This window comes from Orycteropus afer, unplaced genomic scaffold, assembly GCF_000298275.1.
Source record: "Orycteropus afer afer isolate SDZICR_OR568_19922 unplaced genomic scaffold, OryAfe1.0 scaffold00210, whole genome shotgun sequence".
Taxonomy (NCBI): domain Eukaryota; kingdom Metazoa; phylum Chordata; class Mammalia; order Tubulidentata; family Orycteropodidae; genus Orycteropus; species Orycteropus afer.
The window spans coordinates 1,263,971-1,290,312 of record NW_006921797.1 but is presented as its reverse complement, the minus strand read 5'-3'; the positions used below and the strand labels follow the sequence as shown (position 1 = coordinate 1,290,312).

Here is a 26,342-nt window from a genome sequence, read left to right as displayed (position 1 = left end):
TTAGTCCACTTCTGTATCCTTCCCTTCAAGGCTCAGGGGTCCAAGATTATCTTCTGTGTCTGTGTTAATTGGTCTCCCTTTTCTTTGTTGAAGAGGGTCTGTGAAGTCCTTCTGCCTAGTCCGCCATCTTGCCGGAACTCTCCTCGAGTTCTTTTAAAGCAAGCAAGATTGTATTATATGCATATCACACAGGTTGTTAATGAGTCTTCTTCCAATCCTGGTGGCACATTCTTCTTCATATAGCTTAGCTTCTCAGATTATTTGCTCAGCATATAGACTGAATAAGTATGGTGAAAGGATATAACCCTGATGCACACCTTTCCTGCAGTGCAGTGGGTTATTTAATATGACCCTTTGAGACATGGTCTTTGTAACTTCCACCAAATGATTGGGTACCAAACCAAACCAAACTCACTACCTTTGAGTTGGCTCCAACTCATAGCAACCTTTCCTTGGGTTTCCAGGGCAGTATCACTACCGAAGTAGATTGCTAAATCTTCCTTCTAAGGAGTGGGTTTGAACCACCAGCCTTCTGGTTAGCAGTCAAAGGAGTAGGACTATGAAAATGAGGTGCTTGTGGCCCACCAAGGGGATTAGACAGCTTGTTAATAATGCAAATAAAGTTCATGACACATTTGTGGCAGTGGAACCATGCAAATAAGGTGTATAGAACTCTAAAGAGGGCATTGGTCAGTTTTGCCATCCTGCTAGGAGCTCTGGTAGCATAGTAGCTAAAGCACTTGACTGCTAACCAGAAGGCTGGTGGTTCAAACCCACCAGCCACTCCTCGGAAGGAAGGTTGGGCAATCCTACTTCCGTAGTGATACTGCCTTGGAAACCCAAGGAGGGGTCGCTATGAGTAGGGGCCGACTCGACGGCACATAACAACAACAACAACAACAACAAAGGTTCATTTTAAAGGTGGGGCACCTTTAGGCACTAATTGCTGGAGCTAAAGAGTTTGTAACATTGCTCAAGCAGGGCAGAGGCCAGGTTGGCCCAAGAGGGGCTGATAGCTGAGAGACTAAGAGGCCTGCCTGCAGAGAGGTTCTGGTGGCACTGTGGTTAAAGCATCAGGCTACTAACTGAAAGGTCAGTGGTTCAAACCCACTAGCCATTCTGAAAGAGAAAGATGAGCCAATCTGCTTCCATAAAGATTTACAACTTGGAAACCTTATGGGAGCAGTTCTATTCTTTCCTAGAGGGTCACTGAGTCAGAATCGCCTCAATGGTGGTAAGTTTGGTTTTGGTTTAGAGGCAGATAGGGGGACCTGGCTACTACCAAGTAGAAGAAACGGAAGTGAAACACACCCCAGATCTTTATGCTGGGAACCTCCTAGACTCAGGACACAGAGAGCTGTAACATCAGAGACAACGAGAAGTAGCAGCCAAGAAACAGCAGGAGCAGAGGCAGCAGAACCAGGAGAGTGGCTAGAGGCAGCACGTTGAGCTTCCCAGAGCATGGAGTAAGAAAGCTGGGCAAATTCAGGCAGGAGGCTTGGTGGCAGAGTGAAGTGCCTCCAGGCATTTGATGGAGCCAGGCTCATGGACCCAAAGGAGCACCTAAAGGAGAAAGAAAGCTCAATGCCTTTGCCTTCTCAGAGATTGAGATTGAGACTTACTGGCAGGGTGGGGCACTTTTAGGCACTTATTGCTAGAGCTAAAAAGTTTTGTAATACTTCTCAAGCAGGGCAGAGACCAGGTTGGCCCAAGAAGCGTGAGGGGCTGATAGCTGAGAGGCTAAGAGGCCTGCCTGCAGAGAAGAGGGTGTCTTTACCAAATAACTGTTTCCTGAGTCTTTCCTGATCCTAAATTATATAATGAATTTATATATTATAATTATAATGTAAGTCTGTGAGTTCTGTGTGGCCACTGCAATGAAGTATCAAACCAAGCAGCAGATTAGAGAGTGTAGTGTAACCATTGGCATCAGCATTGGTAAAAAGTTGAAGGGTGCAGGTATGCCTAAGCCCCACGTCATAGGAATCAGCCTTTGTCTGTTGCTCTTGATTCTTCTTCCCCTAGTGAAGCTAGACAAGGTGGTCTAATGCCATCCTGGCCATGCCATTTTTGCATTTCCTAATTTTAAACCATGCCGTTTTCTCTTACTCTGTTTAAAGGACTACTTCTTCATCTTTGTCCAGGTTCTGCATGAGTACAATTAAGTTTTCTGGAATTCCCATTCTTTGCAATGTTATCTGTAGTTTGTTATGATCTGCTCACTAAAATGCCTTTGCATAGTCAATAATACACAGGTAAACATCTTTCTGGTATTGTCTGCTTTCAGCCAAGTTCCATCTGACATCAACAATGATCTCTCTCTCTCTCTCTCTTTTAAATTGTGATTTCGGTGAAAGTTTACAAAGCAAATTCATTTTCCATACAGCGGTTCATACACATTTTGTTTCATGACATTGATAGTAATCCTTGTAACAACTCTCTTCCCACTTCCTCCCTGTAGTTACCTCTTTCCTGTGTCCTTCTTTCCTATGCATTCCTGCTCTCTGAGCTATCTCCCTGTGCAAATACTGCCCTTCTGATCTCCAATGATGGTTCTAAAGAGTGTACCTATCTGGTGTAAATGTTCACCTCATACGTCTGTCTGTTGTTTGCTGGAAGCCACGAGAGTGAGTTCAATTCCAGGCCTGAAGGGTGACTAGAGGCTACAGTCTCAGGAGTCTCACCAGGCTTTATCAGACCAGTAAGACTGGTCTTTTTTATGATTTTGAATTTTGTTCCACTTTGCTCTCCCACACTATCCAAGATCTCCTGCACTGATCCCTTTCTGAGTGGTTGATGGTGGTAGCTGGGCACTATCTAGTTCTTCTGATCTCATGGTCATGTAGGCTGAGGTTTGCATGGTCCACTAGTCCCTTGGACTAATTTTTTCCATGCATCCTTGGTTTTCTTCCTTCTTCTTTGCTCTTGATGAGAAGATCCATTGTTGTTTCTAGATGGCTGCTTGCAAGCTTTTAAGACCCCAGTCATTACTCACCAAAGTAGGATGTAGAACAATGTTTTTGTGTAGTGTGTTATGCCAAGGTGGGTCTGTTTTTAACAAATTTGGTTGATTTCTGTTTATCTGGAAATATCTTAATTTCACAATTATATTTGAGGGACAATTTTACTGGGTATGTAATTCTTAGTTGGCAATTTCTTTCTTTCATGGTTTTAGATATATCATCCCATTGCCTACATGGTTTTTGCCAAGCATACTGTTATTTGTTGTCCTTTTTAGGTAACTTTTCATTTTTCTTGTGCTGCTTTCAGGATTCTTTGTCTTTGGTTTTGGTGAGATTGATTATGACATGTCTCAGTGATTTTCTTCTGGGCTGCTTGAATAATTTCTTTTAGAAGGATCAGTACAAGGCCAGTCCCTGTGAGGCTGTGGTGGTTATGTTTGTGTGTCAACTTGGCTAGGCCTGGTTGAGTGGCTGGGCAGCTGGATGTACTATTCCCCATGATGAGACTGGTAATCAACTCCATAGTGGACTCTACTGTGAACAGCTGAGTAGCTGCCTTTGGGATGTGGTCTGCTTCCTGTATATAAGGAGAAGTTTTGAGAATGGTCTCTAGCCTTTGGAATGCTTGGACCCTGCATGTAGCAGTGTTGTTGCTTAGCAGCCTGCTATGCTCTGCCAACCTTGGGACTTACAGTGGACTTAAGTTAATGGCCTGTCATGTGGATTGGTAACATCGGGACTGTGCCTTTTTATTTGTCAACCTTGGGGCTTCTCAGCCTCAGTAGCCAGTGGCTGTCTGAGTGAAGAAACACCTCTAGCTCCAGTGGGCCAGGAGCAGGAGGCAGAGTGGACCCCAAGGTTGAGGGGCTTTCACCCAGCCCCTAGAATTTGGCACTTTGAACTTGGACTTGAGAGTGAGTTTGGCTGCTTTTGGCCACTGTCTATCATTGGTTAGTTGGTACAGAATCAAGTTGTGGCCCTCACCCAGTGGGTGGGGCTGCAGGAGGTGTGGGTATGGTTGGGGGTGTGTGGGCACAGTTGCTGTCTCCTGTCTGGTTATTAGCCTCCAGTGCAGTTGCCTGTGCTATCCTTAGCAAGTGGAGCCTATTCTTAAGTTGCTGCCCAGATCAGCAAATATCACCACCTGCAAATATTCAATATGGCTGCACCACTTGCAAATATTCAAAATGGCCATGCTCAGGGCAGCTGACAGTCCACAGTTCTGTTTGTTCCTTGTTCACTGTTTTCCTCTCTAGTTGTCAGCCACCAGTGCAGTTGTCCACACAGTCCCTGGCAAGCAGAGCTGATTCTTAGGTTGATGCCCAGATCAGAATGTCACTTGTAAATATTCAAATTGGTCATGCTGTCAGGACAGCCAACACTCCACAGCTCTGTTTGTCTCCTTATTCACTATGATAGTTGGAGTTGTGTGTCAACTTGGCAAGACCACAATTTTGAGTGGTTTAAGCAGCTGTGATGTGGGTTATTCCCATGATGAGATCAGATGTATATGTTTTGAGCAGCCAATCCATTGAAAGGGAGTTTCTCTAGGGGTGTGGCCTGCTTCCAATATATGTATGGACATCCTGGAGAAATGAGACACTCTTCTATGGATTGGGATCCTGTTGTACTGCCTACAACTGTCCGTGAGTGAACAATCCACCATTCAGTGTGGTGATCTTGGATTCATCATTCATTGGAGTCAATAGCCAGTATACTGCCTGCCAACCTTGAGCTTGTCAGCCCCTGTAGCAGCTTGAGTCGGGAAAAGTCTCCAGCTTGACATTTGATCCAAGAACTTGGGACTTGCCAGCTTCTAGAAGTGTGTGAGCCATTTTCCTAAGATAAATTTATATATATATATATATATATAAACTTTTCTGGTTTTGCTTCTCTAGAGAACCCAGACTAACACATTTAGTACTGAGAGTGGTTCTAGAGAGGCAAAATCATAAGGATGGGCTTCCTAAATTGATTCTCACTGATTCTATTTTGGTTCTCCAATTTGATTAATTGTAAAGGCAGTGGTAACTCTTCCTCCATTAGTAAAGAGGGCCCTGCTAATCCGTGGCATGAGGTGGCAACATTAATATGCAAAATAGCACTACCAATAGATCAAGTATTTTTGAGAAGTGAGGCTCTAGGTGATCACACATTTGATATTTTTCTGCAATTTTGTCAGCATGAGGAGTATAAGGAAGCTGGTTGGTTGGTCCTACTTATACTAGACAAAGTGGTGAAAGAGTGAGATGAGTTCAGGGCTGCCGAGTCACAGCTCAAATGCCGCATAAAAGACCTCAATGTTTCCAATTGTGTTCTGAAAGAAAGCCTTATTTCTTCTAGTAACAGAGCTGATATTGCTGAAAACCAAACCCAGAGTCTTATTGTAAGGGTGGCTCAATTACATCAGTTGACTTGTCAACCCAGAATCGTGTCTGAAGTTAAAGTGATGGTGTTGAGTGGGATCCTAAAACCTGGAATGGGGACATATGTGCAGACAGGAAGATGAGGATATAGTGCCTGTAAATTCTGTTGAAACCCTCCCATCTAAAGGGATTGGGATAAAACCATTATTCCTTCCACCTCAGCTTTATGGGATTAACCCAACAGCTCCTGTTGGGTCATTGCCTGAGGTAGATGCCATGGAAGATATTGCTGAATGTTCTCAGGAACAGCCCCAACCACCCATTATTGCTACTAGACCTATAATTAAACTTTAGTCCAAGCAAGCCCCAAAAGGTGAAATACAAAATGTGACTGAGGAGGTGGTATGTTGTTGTTGTTATGTGCTGTCAAGTCAGACCGACTCATAGGGACCCCTTCTTGGGTCTCTGAGGCAGTATCACTATGGAAGTAGATTGCCCAATCTTCCTTCCATGGAGTGGCTGGTGGGTTTGAACCACCAGCCTTCTGATTAGCAGTCAAGTGCCTTAGGTACTAGGCTATCAGAGCTTCCAAGAGCCCCAAAAGGTGAAATATGAAGTGGGACTGAGGAGGTGGTATGCTACACCCAGAAAGACCTACTTGATTTTGCTAACATGTACAGACAGAAACCTGGAGAATATGTATGGGAATGGCTACTGAGGTTGTGGGATCATGGTGCAAGAAATGTAACATTGGATCAGTCTGAGTTTATTGATTTTGGCCCACTAAGTATGGATTCTTCATTCTATGTTTCAGCTCAGGAGGTTAGGAAAGGATATAATTGTTTATTTGGTTGGTTTACTGAAGCACGGATTGTGTGGTGGCCTACCTTAAATCAAGTTGAAGTACCAGGCTTGCCTTGGTATGATGTAGAAGGCATCCAGAGGCTTAAGGAAATTGGCATGTTAGAATGGATTTATCAGATTAGACCCCTAGAGCCAGAAATGGAGAGTCCAGAGGACATGCCTTTCACCAGTATGGTGAGTAACAAATTTGTGAAGGGAGCTCCAGCACCCTTGAAGACTGCTGTGATTGGTATTTTATGTAAACCGAATTTGACAGTGGGAGTTGCCCTAATTGAACTAAGACACTTAACTACTATGGGAGTGATTAGATCCTGGGGTAGTAGGGGCCAAGTGGCAGCAGTTAATCAACAAAGACAAGGTGGGCGTGGTTACCATAATGGATAGCAGAGTCAAAATAGTAATCAGAATACTCTGATTTGTGTAGAATTATGGCATTGGCTACTTAGGCATGGTGTTCCTAGGAGTGAAATGCATGGCAAACCTACTAAATATTTACTTGATCTGTATAGACAGAAGAATTCTAGGTCACATGAGCAGCAGTCTAGATTGAATCGCAGAGTACAGAGTCAATCCTTCTGAATCAATTCCCAGACTGGAGTCAGTTCACAGACCCACAACCCCTTGAATAAAGGGGAGGCTGGGTCCCCTTGAGGAAGGACCCCGCTACATTGCCAAAAATCTATAATGTCAATCTTGGCATAACATACTACACAAAACATTGTTCCACCTCCTACTTTGACGAGTAGCAACTAAGATCTTAAAAGCTTGCAAGCAGCTATCTAGATGCAACAATGGGTCTCCCAGAGCAAAAAAGAATAAAGGAAACCAATGATTCACGGAAACAATTAGTCTTCATGACCAGTACACCATGCGATCCTCAGCCTGTACAACTACGAGACCAGAAGAACTAGATGGTGCTCAGCTACCACTGTCAACCACTCAGAGGGGAATCTGTGGAGGAGATTCTGGATTGAGAGGGAGAACAATGTGGAAGAAAAGTCAAAATCATTTGGGGGAAAATAAAAGGGGGGGACGAGGTTTGCTGATCTGATAGAGCCTGGTGGAACCACTGAGACTATATGGTCCCTAGCTGCCCTTCAGGTCTAGAATTTAACCCACACCTGTGGCTTCCAGCCAAACAAAACACAGGCATAGGAGTTGAACATGTACCTGAAGGAAATACACTCCTTGGAGAAAACAATCATGGGAGAAAGAAGAGCTATTTATGCACAGGGAGACAGTTCAGGGGGCAGGAGTGCATGGAGGTATGGACGCAGGGAAGAGGTAACTATGGGGAGGAAGTGGGAGGGGAGCTGTTGCATTGGGGTAAATTGTAGTCAATGTCATAAGACAATGTGTGTGTGAACTGCTGTATGGAAAGTGAATTTGCTCTGTAAACTTTCACCCAAATCACAATTAATAAAACAAACAAACAAACAAAAAGTTGCTGAAAAAAATCTATAATGACAATCTTTCTCCCAGCCTTCCCCAAGGGAATCTGAGGCCTTTTACAAGAATGACTGTTCAACGGGGAAAAGGAAATAATCAGACTTTTCAGGGATTACTGGACACTGGCTCTGAACTGACACTAATTCCAGGAGATCTAAAGCATCACTGTAGGCCATTAGTCAGAGTGGGGGCATATGGAGGTCAAGTTATTGATGGAGTTTTAGCTCAGGTGCATCTCACACTGGGTCCAGTGGGTCCCTGAACTCATCCAGTAGTGATTTCCCCAGTTCCAGAATGCATAATTGGAAAAGATATACTGAGCAATTGGCAGAATTCCCACATTGGGTCCCTGACATGTCGAGTAAGGGCTATTATGGTAGAAAAGCCAAATGGAAGCCATTAGAACTGCCTCTACCTACAAAAATAGTAAACCAAAAGCAATACTGCATCCCTGGAGGGGTTGCAGAGATTATTGCCACCATCAAGGACTTGAAGGATGCAGGGGTGGTGATTCCCACCACATCCCTGTTTAATTCACCTATTTGGCCTGTGCAAAAAAGCAAATGGATCTTGGAGTATGACAGTAGATTATCGTAAACTTAATCAGGTAGTGACTCCAATTGCAGCTGCTGTTCCTGATATGGTTTCATTGCTTGAGCAAATTAGTACATCTCCTGGCACTTGGTATGCAGCTATTGATCTGGTCAATGCCTTTTTCTCAATACCAGTTTCAAAGGACCATCAGAAGCAGTTTGCCTTCAGCTGGCAAGGCCAACAATATACTTTCACAGTACTTCCTCAGAGGTATATCAATTTCCCAGCACGATGTCATAACTTAGTCTGTGTGGATCTTAATCACCTTTCCCTTCCACAAGACATAACACTGGTCCATTATATTGATGACATTATGCTGATTGGACCTAGTAAGGAGGAAGTATGGATGACTCTAGACTTATTGGTGAGACATCTGAATGTTAGAGGGTGGGAAATTAACCAGACAAAAATTCAGGCACCTTCCACTTCAGTGAAATTTGTAGGGGTCCAGTGGTGTGGGGCATGTCAAGATATTCCTGCTAAAGTGAAGGATAAGTTATTGTATCTGACTTCCCCCACAACCAAATAGGCAGTACAATATCTGGTGGGCCTCTTGGATTTTGGAGGCAATATATTCTTTATTTGGGTGTGTTGCTGTGGCCTATTTATCAAGTGACTCAGAAAGCTGCTAGTTTTGAGTGGGGCTCAGAACAACAAAAGGCTCTGTAAAAGGTTCAGGCTGCCGTGCAAGCTGCTCTGCCGCTTGAACCATGTGATCCAGCTGATCCAATGGTGCTTGAAGTGTCTGTTGCAGATAGAGATGCTATTTGGAGTCTGGCAGGTCCCTATTGGTGAATCACAATGCAGACCCTTGGGGTTGTGGAGCAAAGCCCTGCCATCCTCTGCAGATAACTACTCTCCTTTTGAGAAACAGCTTTTGGCTTGTTACTAGGCTTTACTAAAGACTGAATGCCTAAACATGGGCCACCAAGTCACCATGAGACCTGAGATTCCCATCATGAACTGGGTGTTAGGTCTGACCCACAGAGTCATACAGTTGGACGTGCACAGCAGCACTCCATCATTAAATGGAAGTGGTGTATCAGAGATTGGGCTCGAGCAGGACTTGAAGGCACAAGTAAGTTGCATGGGGAAGTGGCCAAAATGCCTATGGTCTCCACTCTAGTCACATTACCTTCCCTCTCCTAGTCTGCACCTATGGCATCACGGGAAGTTCCTTATGATCAGACTGAGGAAGAGAAAACTTGTGCTTGTTTCACAGATGGTTCTGCCAATATGCAGGCACCACACGAAAGTGGACAGCAGCGACACTGCAGTCCCTTTCTGGGACTTCCCTGAAGGACAGTGGTGAGGGGAGATCCTTCCAGTGGGCAGAACTTCAAGCTGTGCATCTGGCTGTTCACTTTGCATGGAACAAGAAAAGGCTGTGGCCAATGTTACTGTATTATCTGGTGTGATAGATCCTGATTACCAAGGGGAAATTGGATTGACATTACATAATGGGGGTAAAAAAGAATATGTCTGGAAAATAGGAGATTCTTTAGGATGTCTCTTAGTACTTTACCCTGTGGTTAAAGTCAATGGAAAATTATAGCAACCCAATTCTGATATGACTACTAATGGCCCAGACCCTTCAGGCATGAAGGTTTGGGTCACCCCACCAGGCAAAGAACCATGACCAGCTGAGGTGCTTTCTGAGGGCAAGGGAAATACAGAACGGGTGGTGGAAGAAGGTAGTCCTGAATATCAGCTACGACCATGTGACCAATTTGCAGAAATGAGGACTGGTGATTGTTATATTTCTTCACTGTATTTGTGCATCAAATATTTTTGTTTCCTTCTGTTATGAACTATGAAACATAAACAGAGTTAATGCATTTCAGTTGTATATATGTTGGTGTATCATGTGAGGCACAAATATGACTTTTTAATTGTCCTTATTTAGAAATTATATATGGTTAAGGAGATGTGTACAACTGCCAAGTTGACAGGGTAGACTGTGATAGTTGCAGTTGTGTGTAAACTTGGCTGGACCACAATTCTGAATGGTTTAAGCTGTTGTTGTGTGGGTTATTCCCATGATGAGATTGGATGTATGTGTTTTGAGCAGCCAATCCATTGAAAGCGAGTTTCCCTAGGGGTAAGGCCTACTTTCAACATATTTATGGACAGCCTGGTAAAAGAGACACTCTTCTGTGGATCAGGATCCTGTTGTGCTGCCTAAAAATGTCCATGAGCAAACAATCCACCATTTGGCCTGGGGATTTGGATTCATCATTCATTGGAGTCAACAGCCAGTATACTGCCTGCCAACCTTGAACTCATCAGCCCCTGCAGCTACGTGAGTCAGGAATAGCCTCCAGCTTGACATTTGATCCAAGAATTTGGGACTTGCCAGCTTCTAAAAGCGTGTGAGCCATTTTCCTAAGATATATTTTTTTTCTCTTTCTCTTTATATAAGCTTTATTGCTTTTGCTTCTCTGGAAAACCCAGCCTAACACATTCACTGTTTTCATTCAGGTTCTTCTACTAGCTGGTATGTAATCCACTTCTTTATTCTTCCCTTCAAAACTCAAGGTTCCATGATATCTTCTGTACCTGTTTCAATTGGCTTCTTATTTCTTTGTTGCAGAGGGTCTGCATAGCTTGCCTGCCTATTCTGCCATCTTGCTGTAAGTCCAGCAATGACATCTTTTGTTTGACATCCTCTTCCAAACCCAGCTTCCATTTTTGGCCATTCCCTGTTGAGGTATTGCTGTGACTTTTTTGTATATTTTCAGCACAATTTTACTTGGATCTGATATTGTATGATAATTTCCACATTCTGTTGTAACCTCTTTCTTTGAAATGGGCACAAATATCAAATATGGATCTCTTCCAGTCAGTTGGCCAGGTAATTATCTCCCAAGTTCCTTATCACAGAGGAGTGAACACTTCTAGCAGTGCATCATTTAGTATTCTACCAGTTCCTCAAGCCATTTTTTCCAATGCGTTCAGTGCAGCTTGGACTTCTTCCTTCAGTACCATAGGTGCTTTATCATATGCTACCTCCTCAAATACTTGGACATTTATCAATTCTTTTTGGTACAGTGATTCTAGGTACTCCTTCCGTTTTCCCTTGATGCTTCCTGTGTTGTTTAACTTTTTGCCCAAAGAATTCTTCAATATTGCAACTTGAGGCTTGAATTCTCTCTGCAATTTTTTCAGCTTAGAAATGCAGAGCGTGTTCTTCTCACAATTTTCCAACTCCAGGTCTTTGCCCATTTCATTATAATATTTTCATTTTGTGCTCTCCATTTGCCCTTTAAAATCTCTAGTTCACCTCTTTTACTTAATCATTTCTTCATTTTACTTTAGCTACTTTACATTCAAGAGCAATTTTAAATTTTCTGCTCACATTTTTTTTTCTTTTCTATCTTTTTAATGACCATTGGTTTAATCACTTATGATTTGCTGATGTCACCATACAACTCATCTGATCTTTGGTCATTAGTATTAATGCATCAAATTTATTCTTGAGATGGTCTGTCTACTCAGGTGGAATATATTCAAGATCATACTTTGGCTCTCGTTGTTGTTGTTATTTGCTGTTGAGTCAGACCCGACTCATAGTGACCCCTTCCAAGGTGGTATCACTACGGAAGTAGATTGCCCAACCTTCCTTCCAAGGAGTGGCTGGTGGGTTTGAACTGCCAGCCTTCTGGTTTGCAGTCAAGTGCCTTAGGCACTACACTACCGAGCTCCTTTGGCTCTCATAGGCTCTCATAGACTTGTTATAATTTTCTTCAGCCTCAGCTTGGACTTGCATATGAGCAATTGATGGTCTGTCTGCTGTTTGCCTCATAGCCTTGTTCTGATGATATTAAGCTTTTCCATTGTCTCTTTCCACAGATGTAGTTGATTTGATTTCTACGCATTCCATCTGGCAAGGTCCAAGTGTGTAGTCATTGTTCATGTTGTTGAAAAAAGTTATTTGCAGTGACTAATTGGTTGATCTTGCAAAATTCTACCATGAGATCTCCAGCATCATTACTATCACCATGGCCATATTTTCTAACTACTGATTCTTTTTCTTTCTTTTCACCTTTAGTATTCCAATTACCAGTAATCATGAATGCATCGATTGCATGTTCAATTTCAGACTGCAGAAATTAGAAAAAATCTTCAGTTTCTTCATCTTTGGTATTAGTGGCTGGTGTATAAATTTGAGGATTGGGTATTATTAGTTATCTTGGAGGGAACTCTCCGACCTATTGCCTAAGGCATCTGACCGCTAACCAGAAGGCTGGTGGTTCAAACCCACTAGCCACTCCTGGGAAGGAAGGTTGGGCAATCTACTTCAGTAGTGATACTACCTTGGAAAGCCAAGGAGGGGCTGCTATGAGTCCCATCCAACTTGTCAGCAGTGACAGTATCTTGGAATCCCTCTTATCTGGCAACCCCCACCCCACCCTGTTTTAGTTCTACTTCATTAAGCCAGCCTCTGGCAATTACTTCTAACTAGGCTAAGGGAGCTCTGGTAGCATAGTGGCTAAGGCACTTGACTGCTAACCAGAAGGCTGGCGGTTCAAACCCACCAGCCACTCCTCGGAAGGAAGGTTGGTCGCTATGAGTCGGGGCCGACTCGACGGCAAAATAACAACAACAACAGGCTAAGGAAAGCCTTGGAAACTTTGAAGGGAGAAGGGAGAGTGAGGAGAAGTTAGCTAGAGGGCAGAGTGGAAAACCACGCCTCTGGTGGCATCCTCTGCCCACAGCAACCCTTGCCTTCTGCCCTTAAGAATAATGGCGCCAGTCGTAGACGCACTTCCGTCTATTGAAGCCAAACAGAAGAGGGATAGGCAAGAGATCGGAAGTGACCGCCCCTGGGCACTCATTAAGGCTTCTCTCCGCGTCCCAACCTTCCTCAAGAAGATGAGGCGGCTGGGAGGCTGTGGTCGAGCTGTGGTTGCCCGATGACAAGTGGGAGCCGGCACAGCCTGAGTGCGCGCTGCCTCGGCCGCCGGCCAGTTCGGGACGCTAGAGGTGACCTTCGTGCAGCTGGCGACAGGGGGTGGGGAGTCGTGCGCGAGGCTCTGTGACGAGCCGCCGCCTGCGTGATCCTGCTGATAAGCAGCTGGCGAATGTGTTTCGGAGGGGTGCCGGCGGCCGGGTCGGGCCCGGGAGGCCGGCGCCGGACCTAGGGAACCTGGGCGGCGCGCGTGGGGCTGTGGCGTGGTTGGGCTTTGGGCCTGGTGGGCAGGTGTGTGTGTGTGTGTGTGTGTGAGGTTTGAAAGGCCTTTCCCTAAGGTAGGTGTTCACGCTTGGCTGACCGGGTCGTTGTCCTCACCCTGCTTTAAGTACACAGCTCCTTCGCGCAGTTATTTCATGATCCTCAGTTGAAGGATCAGGCTTAATTTTGGCCACTGGGCTCCTCCATTCCGTGCACACTAGCATTAGACTAGGGTGTGAGCATTTATCGTTGCTTACGTTTTTTTCATGAAAAGCCGCCAGGAAAAAAAAAAACAAACTCAAAGTAACTTTTATCTCTTGACATCTTTGACTGGAAGGTTGATGTCAGCTTTACACCTTATCTCCTTATTTTGTGTGATGAGAGCTACTGTTTTTCAAAACGTCAGTAGTGCATTGTAATCTTCTTGGAATTTTATTTCCTCACTCTCCATCTCCATGTCCACCCACTTACAGTTTCAAGTTAAGTTGAGAAACTTAATATCTTAGTTATTGTTTATTAACTTGGTTTCCTCTGACTGACCCAGTTTCCTGATGTAAGAGTCACATGCAGTCATAACTTAGCTGTAGTTTCATCTTCACCAAAAGGAAATAAAATAGAAATTGCAACCAAGATTTTGGCCAATAGATTTTGCTTAGTGAAAGAATCACTTCAAAGTAGTCTTTAGATTATCAGTTTAAAACACCTTTCCATGCTCCCCCCCCCCCGCAAAATTCTGTAGAATTATTTTGGCAGTTTCATTTAATTGGGGAGTAAAAAGAAACCTGTAGGTTCACTAGTTGGCATGTTTCTCATTCTCTTTAATTTGTACTTTTCTAACGTTTCTTTTTTTTCCTCAGTAGCATAATGGCAGAAACTGCTTCTCCTTTGAAGCACTTTGTGCTGGCTAAGAAGGCAATCACTTCTATCTTTGATCAGTTATTGGAGTTTGTTACTGAAGGATCACATTTTGTTGAAGGTTAGTTCCTCTGATTCTTAAAGAGATTATTTTAAGAAAATAGTATTGAAAATAAAGGTGTTTTAGTCTTACAGTGTTAGGTTTATTTTCACCTTTTTTTTTTTTAAATTGTAAATATGTGTGTAACAAAACTTTGGACATTTCAACAGTCTTTATATGTTCAGCCCTAGTTATTGAACACATAAAGGGCATTGTGCTATATATATACTTGGAGGATTCCATAACGCATACAATTTCTGCCCTCTGAAAGAGGAAGATTAAATAGGTATTAATAACAACCAAGAAATGTGTGATAATATGCAGTACTGGTTTAAGTACTTTACTATATTAATACTCATTTAACTCTTTTATCAATGTTGAGGCAAGTTCTGATAACTAATTTTAAAGATGAAGTCATGGTACAGAACTTCCCAAATTACATAGTAAATACCCAGACTGAAAATCAGGCTGCCTCATTTAATCAATATACTTGTTTCTTCCCTAACTCAGTAACTAAGCCAAGGCCTCAGAACTATCTCCTCCTCCTAAATGAAGCTGGGATGTAGTCAGAGAAAGGCAAAAAAGACTTCTTAAATGGATGTAATTGTTCATGCAAAAAGGAGCTTTGGTGGAGTAGTGGGTAAGGCAGCGGTCCAAACCCACCAGGTGTGCTGTAGAAGGAAGACAAGGCAGTCTAGTTTGTAAGGATTTATACACTTGGAAACCAGAGTTGGAGTTGACTCAAGTAGCAGTGAGTTTGGTTTTTGCTTTTGGTTCATGCAAAGGTGGTGATGGTTATTGTATGCAATCGAGTTAATTCTGACCTATAGTGATGTCATGTGACAGAGTAGAACTCCTCCATAGAGTTTCTTGGCTGCAGTCTTTGTAGAAGCAGATCATTAGGTCTTTCTCCTGTGGAGCCACTGAGTGGGTTTGAACTGCCAACTTTGATGCAGCAGTTGAGTGCTTAACAATTGCCAGGTTAACCAGAGCCTTTTGAGAAAAAGGCAGTGAGGAATATTTTAGTAGCAAATACTTCTTTGGAGATAATTGTTGAAATTTGTCCTGGTTCTTAAGATTACATGGTCCTCAATAATGTACAGTGAAAAGGGAGAGATTGTGTACATTCCAGTGGAACATTTGATAGGTTAGTAGAGTCAAACTTTTCCTTTTCCCTCCTAATTCTTAGCAGATTTTGAGCTCCTTAAAGGCCTTATTATTGTGCCCCTAAAACCAAAATTAATGCAATTTAAGTTTTGTTGTTGAATGTATTAAAAAAAAGTAGTGCTATAGAATGTTGATGTTTCTATTTGGGAAAGAATTTGAGCTGATTTTTTTTTTTTTTGATTTTTTTTTTTTTTTTTTTTAGGATTTGGGTGAAGATTTGCAGAGTAAATTCACTTTTCATACAGCAGTTCACATATACTTTGTCTCATGTCATTGACCAAAATTTCCAATGCAGCAGCTCCCCTCCCACTTCCTCCCCATAGTTACCTCCTCCCAGTGTCCATCCCTTCATACCCTTCTGCACCTGAGCTATCTCCCTGTGCATAAGCTGCCCTTCCTTCTCCCATGATTGTTCTCTCCAGGGCGTGTGTCTACTTGAGGTAAATGTTTAACTCACATGCCTGTACTTTGTTTGGCTGGAAACCATAGTTGTGGGTTCAATTCCAGACCTGAAGGGCAGCTAGGGGCCATAGTCTCAGTGGTTACACCAGTTGAGCTGACTTTTGAATATGTTTTCTAAAAAATTGATAGGAAGAGAAAATGAAGTTAAACATAATAACATTGGTGTATTGAGCCTGTTACAGATTGTGCGCATGCTAGGAGCTAGTAAATACCAGCTTTAGGAATGGAATTGAGTTTAGGACCTCAGAAAAAAATGTAGCAAAAAAGAGAGAAAGCGAATAAATCAGAAAGAAGAGCAAGAATAAAATGCAAAACAAAAGTGAATGTAATGATACTTAAGCCAATCTTTCCATTATTCACCTAGTTACTCATATTTTATTAATACACCAGAAAGTTATGGTGATATAAGCAAAAGTATAATTAGATGAGCACAGGGTAGGTTTGAAGTGGGGGTGTTTGTCTCTAATTAGGAACATTTACATAGCCAAATGAATCTCCATGTCTTTACCTTCAAAAACAGTTAATAAATATGCAAGTGTCAGATTTTTTCCTATTCTTTAAGTGTAAACAAAACTGAAGTACTTGTCTGTTTTTCAAAGGTAAGCCTTCCCAGGACTTCTACCTGTGGAGAGGGGTTGGGGCTAGAGTGGGCAGCTAACTCTAAACCTGACAAGAGTGGGATACAATCTCCAATTCTCTTTTCTCTTTGCCTTCTCATGGTAAATGATCTGTTGTGTTCCAGCCTTCTGGGAAGCAAGCAAGAAGTCTTTCCTAGCATGGCGGCCACATTGGGCCGTATTCCTGTTTTTCGGTGTTTTGGTTCAGACTTCACTCTAAAAGTATGGGTCCTCCTCAGATTAAAATCTGAAGATGCAGCTTAGAGTGGAACCAAACCCAATTCTTTCAAGTAGATTCCAGCTCATAGCAACCCCTGTAGGCTGTAAATCTTTACAGAAGAAGATTGCATCATTTTTTTCCTGCATGGTGGCTGGTAGGTTTAAACCACCAACCTTTTGGTTAGCATCCCAGTACTTTAACGGCAGTGCCACCAGAGCTCTTGTAGAATAGAACAGTAGGTGGGTATTAGGTTCTAGTTTTTCCATTGAGAAATTATTTTTGTCTCAGGTGAGTATTTTGTATTTTTGAGACCTAGATGAATAACAGATATTATTGACTGGGCCCTTGGCCTACACAGGCAATGCCTCATTAGGATATCTCTTCTTGGAGATTAACAGTTTTTGATGGTTTTGAAATTCTTATGGCAGAGTTCTTAAGGACATTGCTACAGAGTATGCAACTTTTATGAGATACTCAGATTTCTAACTGTGAATCTTTTTATCTTTCAGAGAGTATTTTAATGTTATGGAACAAAGCCAAAATAAATATGTAAAAATATCTGTATAAATATTTTATTGTTTAATTAACTCAGTATTCATTTATATCACTTTTTCTATACCATTTTAATTTTGCAGCAACATATAAGAATCCAGAACTTGATGGAATAGCTACTGAGGATGATGTGATAGAAATACAGGGGTATAAAAGCAAGCTTTCTGTTATTGGTGAAGTGCTATCTCGGAGACACATGAAAGTGGCATTTTTTGGCAGGTAATCCTTTATTCCTTCTCAAGGTTGTTGTTGTTATTGTTGTTAAGTACTGTCAGTCAAACCCGACTCATAGTGACCCCTCCTTGGGTTTTCGAGGCAGTATCACTACGGAAGTAGATTGCCCTTTCCTGAAATCAATTTTTCTTGGTCATATCCCTAGCTTTGTCTCTGATGTTTTAGTAAATGATGTTAACCCCCTTCCCCACCATGTTTTCTACCAATGCAAAATGTTAAAGTTGTTAGCATGTTAAAAAATTGCTTATTTTAGCTCTCTGGCATAAACTAAAATTTTATGTAGATCAATCATATTTTTATCTTTTGAAGATCTGATCTCTAAGAATTGGATCTTAACCAGTTTTAAGAATAGAGATAAATGATAGGTATTATTGTGACTTAACTTTTTAAACTTAGGTTGATTATCAGGTATGTCTTCCCAAAGGACTCTCAAACTCATGACTCCCATGGGAAGAATAGGAAGCCCCATAGTTAATGCAGCTGCCTAGTGTCATGGAGTGAATTTTGCTATAACATATGCATTCATTTAACAATTAACTCTTTAACTGCCTATGTTTCATGTGCTGTTAGGCATTATGCTTTCAAAGAGAAATACTTGGTTGCTCAAATAAAATGTGGTATATACTATAGAGGCATTCATTTACTCACTAAGTTTTTTTTTTTTTAATTGTAATTTGGGTGAAAATTTACAAAACAAATTCACTTTCCGTACAGCAGTTCACATACACTTTTGTCTCATGACATTGACTACAATTTCCCACAGTGCAACAGCTTCCCTCCCACTTCTCCCAATAGTTAACCTCTTCCCAGTTCATTTACTCACCAAGTTAACAGGCCTTCTAAAGCTGTTTTCCATCTCAGCGCTTTTGACCTTGCCTTTCCTACACCTAGAATTCTCTTTGCTTTTGTTCTGCCTGTCTTCTTATCCTTCAGATCTAAATTTAAATGTTACTACCTCAGAAGCTTTCCCTGAAAGCTACCTAAAGTATTCCTTATTAAGTTTTATCTATTTAAGTCTCTGTTTGTGTTCTTTAAAACTTTTCACAGTGGTCTATTGTGTTGGTTTTTATTGTCTGCCTCTCCCACTTGGCCAAATCTTGACTATATCCTCAGGGCATTAGAGTCACAATTGAGGTTAGTCCATAAAAAGTCTAGGTTAGGGTGGAGTAGAAGCAGGAGGTGATGACTCAGCTGCCTACTTGAAAAGGCAAAATAGGTATTAGCTTTGGTCTGAAGGGAGCTCTGGTGGCATAGTGCCTAAGGCATTTGACTGCTAACCAGAAGGCTGGCGGTTCAAACCCACCAGCCACTCCTCAGAAGGAAGGTTGGGCAATCTATTTGTGTAGTGATACTGCCTGGGAAACCCAAGGAGGGGTCACTGTGAGTCATGTGTGTTATGTGCATGAAGGCACATAACAACATAACAGCAAGGGCAATCTACTTCTGTAGTGATACTGCCTTGGAAACTCCACTGGACAGCAGTTAGTTAGGTTTTTTTCAGTTGGTGTGAAAAGGTGTAAAAGGCCATTTCATGCAGAAAGCCACAGGTGGGAAGGGAGAGAGAAGAGACCATGGTGTATTTGGAGCACTGTAAATCCTGTTGAATTTAGGGCATTAGAAAGCAGTATCAAAACAGGAGGATAGAGAAGTAAATGGGTCAGATCATGAAAGACCTTGTATCATGGTAAGGAGTTCTACAGTTTTATTTTGAAAAATTTTTTATTGTGAAAAATAGAGCACAGTGAGAGGGTCTGGATTGGGTGTGACAACTATAACCTTGGTTTAGTGGGGAGAATGGATTGAATGAGGGTAGCAGGCAGTTGCAGTAGCTTAGGGAATTTATAAGACCCCAGCTATGAAGTTGGAGAGGAAAGATTGATAAAGAGATACTTGCGAGTAGATTAGAATAAGAAGAGTAAAGATAACTTGGTTGACCAAGTGCCATTCATTGAGATGGGCTTGGTGAATGAAAGTGAAGTATTTGGTTTTGGATATACTGTATATGAGTGTACATGTTATGGTACTTATTAGACATTCAAGTGGAGATACCCAGAAGGCACTTAGATATGTGGGATTGGACTGAGGAGAGTTCTAGTCTGGGGATAAAAATTTAGGAATCGTTGGCTTATGTTGGTGACTGAGAGCACAGGGGGGAAGTAATAAAAAGAAAAAAAAAAACAGGATGAGGGAGAGAAAGAAGTGCTTTTGATGGAATTGAGAAACCAAACAAGTAAAAGGAAAATTAGGATTTTTTGTTGTTGTTTAATGGTTAGGGAAGTTCGGGTGACAAGATGTCTCAAGTTTCAGTATGCCTAAGAGTCTGATTCTGTGGGCTCACAGTGGGCGTGAGGAATCTGCATACTTAATAGGTACCCCAGGTGATTCTGATAGGGGGTGGGGGACAACCAAACTGCTCTTTAGGATTGTTGCAGTAAGGTTTGTGCAATGAAACGAAGGATTACTATTAAGGGACAGAGCCTAAATTTACCTAAAAACAAATAACTGTGAGGTTATGAGTGATCTTGGCAGTTTGTGGTATAGTAGAATAGGAGCCAGTGTTGAGATAATTGAGACAAGATGGTTTCTTTTGGAGGTAGTAGGGGTTGATATCCAGAGTATTAAGTAAAGGCACAATTCTAACACTGAGAGAGAGAGGTGAAACGTATACCACAGAAATAGGATTCTGTTTTTGCAATGAAGTACTAACCTTAGGCCCTGGGAGGTCAGGGCGACCGCAGGGTTGAGCAGATATACAGAACTCAGCTCTGAATGGCCTCTGGAGTTTGAGTTGATTTATTTGAAAGCAAGTCTATCATGTGGTTATGAGCTGTCCTTAGGTTTCATTTCCATCAGAACTATTACGATTACTATGATTGTCTGACAAATGACCTAAAACTTAACAACCTAAAAGCAACTATTTTATTATGCTCACAGATTCTGTGGGTCAGGAATTCAGATAGACTGCAGTGGAGTCTTTTTGTCTTTGATCCATAATTTTTAGAGCCTCAAATGGAAGGTCTCAAAGATGAGAGGGTACTCAAAAATGGGAGGCTAGAATGATCTGAGGGCTTCTTTAGTCACATGTCTAATGCCGGGGCTGAGATGACTTGACTAGGACTGCCAAGTATAGCATCTACCCAGACTTCTCCATTTAGCTTGACTTTTTCATAGCATGATGAACCTGGAGTTTTACCTGGCAAGATGCCAAGTGTATATCTTCCAGTGACTAAGACAAGCTTTGTTGTCTTTCGTGGCCTAGTCTTAGAAGTCACCCAGTTTCCCTTCTGACAAAAATTATTTGTAAACAGTCACAGATTAACCGTCATTTAAGGGAAAGGGACATTAAACCACATCTTGTGATGAGGGGCTTGTCAAAGAATTTTAGGACTGTATTTCAAATTGCCACAAGAAGCAAGAAGTTAACATAACTTAGAAATGTCAGAGAGAGCTTTATGGAAGAGTTGGAATTTGCTTTTTCCTATTTTATTTTTCTGAAATGTACACTGCTATTATTTGTGTAAGCCAAGTTATAAACTTTTTTCATTAAAAATAAAAAATTTGAAATTTTAACAAAATTTGAGTTCTAAAAATGGGCTTTTAAAAACCAAACCCACATCCTTCAAGTCAATTTTGACTCACAGCGACCTCTATTGGGTTTTCAAGGCTATAAAACTTTGTGGAAGTGGATTGCCTCATCTTCCTGTGGAGCAACTGGTAGGTTTGAACTGCTGACCTGGTAAGCAACCAGATGTCTTATCCACAATGCCAAAAAAACTGAAAAAACACATTTTTACTATTATGTTTTGTTTTTCATGATAGTATATTTTTTCTTTCTTTAGGACAAGCAGTGGAAAGAGCTCTGTTATCAATGCAATGTTGTGGGATAAAGTTCTTCCTAGTGGAATTGGCCATACAACCAACTGCTTCCTGAGTGTTGAAGGAACTGATGGAGATAAAGCGTATCTTATGACAGAAGGATCAGATGAAAAGAAGAGTGTGAAGGTATAGTATCTAAATTTTAGCAACATAATATATCTGAAATAATGTCCTTTGACTTTACTGTGTGTAAAAGTTTTTAAATGTCTGTAGGGCTGGATATTAAAGAGTCATTAATATTTCCATTCATAACTGTTAAAGCCATCACTAGTATTTTGAACTTCTAAAATTCTTTTGCTTCAGAGCCAAATTATTAGAAGAACAAAACTGATTCTTGGCTTAGCATAAAAGTAAACTTGGATTAAAACTTTATTAGTTTTTTTTAAAAACTAATAAGTAAAACAGTAAGAAGAATTTTTTTTTTTGTATGTCACATTTCATTTTTTTTTTTTAAATTTTATTGTGATTTGGGTGAAAGATTACAGAGCAAATTCATCTTCCATAGAGTAGTTCACATACACTTTGTCTCATGACATTGACTGTAATCTCCCACAATGCAACATCTCTCTTCCCACTTCTCCCCATAGCCACCTCTTCCCTCTGTCCATCCCTCCCATGCACTCCTGCCCCCCCGAGCTGTCCCCCTGTGCATACACAGCCCTTCTATTCTCCCATGAATGATCTCTCCAAGGAGTATATCTCCCTGATGTAAATGTTCAGCTCATATACCTGTCTTTTGTTTGGCTGGAAGCCACAGGAGTGGGTTCAGTTCCAGACCTGAAGGGCAGCTAGGGGCCGTAGTCTCAGGGGTTCCACCGGGATCTATCAGAGAAGCAAACCTGGTCCCTTTTTTTTAAAAAATTATGTTGAGTTTTTTCCTCGTTCTCCCACTCTACTCAGGATCTTCAGTATAGGTCCCCCTCTGAGTGATTGACACTGATAGCCGGGCACCATCTAGTTCTGGTCTCATAGTCATATAGGCTGAGGATCACATGGTGTACCACTTCCTTGGACTAATTGTTCCATGTATCTTTAGTTTTCTTCATTCTTCTTTGCTCTGGACAAGGAGAGACCTGTCATTGCATCTAGATGGCCACTTGCAAGCTTTTAAGACCCCAATTGCTACTTGCCAAAGTAGGATGTAGAACAATGTTTTGTGTAGTATATTATGCCAGTTGTGCATAGTTCCCTGTGACCATGGTCCTGAGCCCACAGGTTCAACTACTTGTTCCCTCTGGGTAGCTGGCTGTGGCCAAGAAGTGACTAAAACCTTATCCCTTGTCAGCTCCGCTATATACCTAGAAATAAGAATTATTTTTTTTTTTTTTTGTTATTTGGTTGAAAGTTTACAGAGCAAATTCACTTTTTATACAGCGGCTTACATACACTTTGTCTCATGACACTGATTGCAGTTTTCCACAATGCAACAGCTCCCCTCCTACTTCCTTCCCATAGCTCCTTCTTCCCTGTGTCCTTCCCTCCCATGCACTTCTTGCCCCCTGAGCTATCTCCCTGTGCATACACAGCCCCCCTATTCTCCCATGATTGATCTCTGTTAAGGAGTGTATCTCGCTAATGTAAGTGTTCAGCTCATATGCCTGTCTTTTGTTTCGCTGGAAGCCACAGGAGTGGGTTCAATTCCAGACCTTAAGGGCAGCTAGAGGCCATAGTCTCAGTGGTTCCATCAGGCTCTATCAGACCAGCAAAACTGGTCTTTTTTTTTTTTGTAAATGATTTTGAGTTTTGTTCCATATTGTTTTCCCACTCTGTCCAGGATCCCCTATATAGATCCCCCTTCTGAGTGATTGACAGTGGTAGCTGGGCACCATCTAGTTCTTCTGGTCTCATAGTCATATAGGCTGAGGATTGCATGGTGTACAGTCGCCTGGACTAATTGTTTCTATGCATCTTTGGTTTTCTTCATTAAGAAGAATGTTTTGAAGTTTGTTGTCATTGCTGTTTAATATCAAATCTTGCCTTTAAAAAAAAAATTTGTTCAAGAAATTGGACCCTAGAATCTGACTGATACATCTGGAGCTCTCTGGTGGCACAGTACCTAAGGCATTTGACTGCTAACCAGAAGGTTGGTGGTTCAAAACCACCAGCCACTCCTCAGAGGAAGATGGGGCAGTTTACTTTCGTAAGGATTTACCTCCTCAGAAACCCAGTAGATGGTTGCTGTGAGTTGAAATTTACTCGATGGCAATGAGATTTGGGTTTTTTGTTGTTTGTGTTGGAAATTACTCTTTTCTTAGGAATTTTTAGTAATAACATTTATGAGTATTATATTTTTTATCAGGTAACAGCCAGTGCCAATTCTCTATATTTCATAAATTTTGTTAAACCAGTGTTACTAGACTCTTTTATGTAGTCCTCATTGCACAGTGGTGAAGTATTTCAGCTGCTGACTAAAAGGTTGGCAGTTAAAATCTATCCATCAGCTCTGTGGGAGAAAGATCTGCTTCTGTAAAGATTACAGCCAAGAAAACCTTACAGGGCAATTCTACTCTCTCAGGGGTCATAATCAGTTGGAGTTGACTTGAAGGCATGCAATAACAACAACGAACTTTTTCATCCAAAAATAAAACAAAAAATTAATATGCAAGATGTAGAATGTGGGCAGCACCCATGCGCTCAACCCTGTAGAATTACTCAAAAGAAGCTGTTTTTCAGTTATGATCACTTTATCTTACATTTAAAGATTTATTCTGTGAACACAAGATGTTCATATTTGAAGATCCATGGTATTTTAATGTATGCTACACTGTAGGTGAGGAGCTCTGGTAGCATAGTGCCTAAGGCACTTGATTGCTAACCAGAAGGCTGGCAGTTCAAACCCACCAGCCACTCCTCAGAAGGAAGGTTGGTCAATCCTACTTCTATAGTGACACTGCCTTGGAAACCCAAGGAGGGGTCGCTATGAGTCGGGGCCGACTCGTCGGCAAACAACAACAACAACAATAACAACACTGTAGATGAAGTTGTAGGTTCTAGTAGTTCTGGTTCCGTGAGTTTGACATTTGATTTCAATCAGGTAACTTCATCTATTCGAGTTTATCTCCTCAGAATGAACATGCTCTTCAGATTAGTTATGAGAAATAAATGTTATAAAAATACTTTTCAAACTGTTAACTCGCATTATTTTTTTGTAATCAAGATTTGTACCAAATCATAATTGAAACTACTGTGGTTTTAGGTTCCCAAAGGAAAGGAAAGTATGCAGTGCTATTTTAAAGCAGTCTCTCACTTTTCCTTATCTGTGCTCTTTATTCCCATTCTTCTTTCTTTATGCTCTTTTCCTTCTACACTATTCCCAAATTAAAATGTTTACCTCAAGTAGTGACCTGCTTTAAATCTCAGGTTGATTTTGAGTCTTATGCTGCAGTAATTTTCCTAGGAAAAGAAACACAAAAGTAGCTAGTATTTTATTTAATGCACTAGCCACTATTCTAAATACTTAAAGTAACTCAAACCAACCTGCCAGATATGTGTATTTGTTTTAATTTTATAGTGATGTACCAAGTTTTTAGTTCACATTTCTATCAAAAAATTTGTGAAAGAAAGTGAAAAAGAAAAAAAAAACCCTACCCTACTGAGAATTGTCCTTATAGGCATTAACTTGAAGCTTAGTCCATCTCTGATCAGGGCTCTCTTGCTTACTTGAAAATAGATATTGTTTGGAAGTATATGTATTGATGGAAGTACATGTATTGATGCTCTTTATTTATTTATTCATTTTGTTTTAAACTTTTTACGTTAATTATATGTTTAATTTAATACATGCATATTAAGTGTGTTGGATTAACCCATTAATAAATTTTTGTCAGAAGTCATCTTAGAAAGACAAATGTTTTAGTGAATTTGAATGAAAAGAGAAGGCACAGTCATTGGTTTTAACTAGGGCAGTATAAATGACTGCCTGCTGAGAAAAATCCTTTATCAAGAGAAGAATGTGTCAAGCTTCTGTTGTGTTGCTTAGACCTTATTCATATGGAGTTTTAAAGCCTATCCTAATTTAAAAAAACTTTTATTGTTCTTCCTTATTATCAAGCAGCACATACTCATTTCAGAAGAATCAGAAGATATAAAAAGGCAAAAACAGAAATTTCAAAACTCATCTCCCAAAACCAGTAGAAACTGTTTGGTATAGAGTTTGTGTTTTTTAAAGAAAATAGTTTTATATTGTGTGCCCTGTTTTCTGATTTTTTTTTTTCCTTAATCTAAATTTCTTTTTGTACCAATAAATTTCTAGAATATCAACTTCAGTGTTATATAGGATTTCATTGACAGGGTTTCATTGTTAGGCATTTAGAATATTTCTAACCTTGGTTATTTTTGCAGGGTGGTGTGAGTAAACTGTTTTAAGGGAACTTTTTTTTCCTAGTTGATAATTTTAAAACAGGCTTCTTGAGATTGCTCAAATGGAGGGGGATTAAAAAAAGATTGCTTAGATGGTTTTATTTTAGATTTTTCACAGTTCTCCCTTTTGAACATATTTTACAAAGTTAAATGTTATATTGATTCATAGTATTTTTGGTTTTCACTGAATTTTCTTATAAATAGAAATTTTCCCTCCTTACTCCTCAGACAGTTAATCAGCTGGCCCATGCCCTTCATATGGACAAAGACTTGAAAGCTGGCTGTCTCGTACATGTGTTTTGGCCAAAGGCAAAATGTGCACTCTTGAGAGATGACTTGGTTTTAGTAGACAGGTAAAATTACCTATGAATTACATTTTCTCCTGGTAGAGATTTAGTAGAATAATGCTGCTTACTTAAAGTTTTAAATATGGCATTGCTGCTTTGTTCTTATTTGCTAAATTGTCAAGGAGCAGATAAGGTGAAGTATAC

General features: G+C 40.9%; 1 protein-coding gene across 1 annotated transcript in view; it reads left to right on the top strand.

The window, feature by feature from the left end:
- Positions 1-14,273: 14,273 nt before the first annotated feature.
- The window catches only part of MFN1 (mitofusin 1), a 53,779-nt gene continuing 41,710 nt past the window's right edge, over positions 14,274-26,342 (top strand). The window contains exons 1-4 of the mRNA XM_042781975.1: positions 14,274-14,385; positions 17,466-17,601; positions 21,456-21,618; positions 26,080-26,204. Coding sequence (XP_042637909.1) covers positions 14,274-14,385; positions 17,466-17,601; positions 21,456-21,618; positions 26,080-26,204 — 536 coding nt within the window. The remainder of the gene's footprint in view (positions 14,386-17,465; positions 17,602-21,455; positions 21,619-26,079; positions 26,205-26,342) is intronic.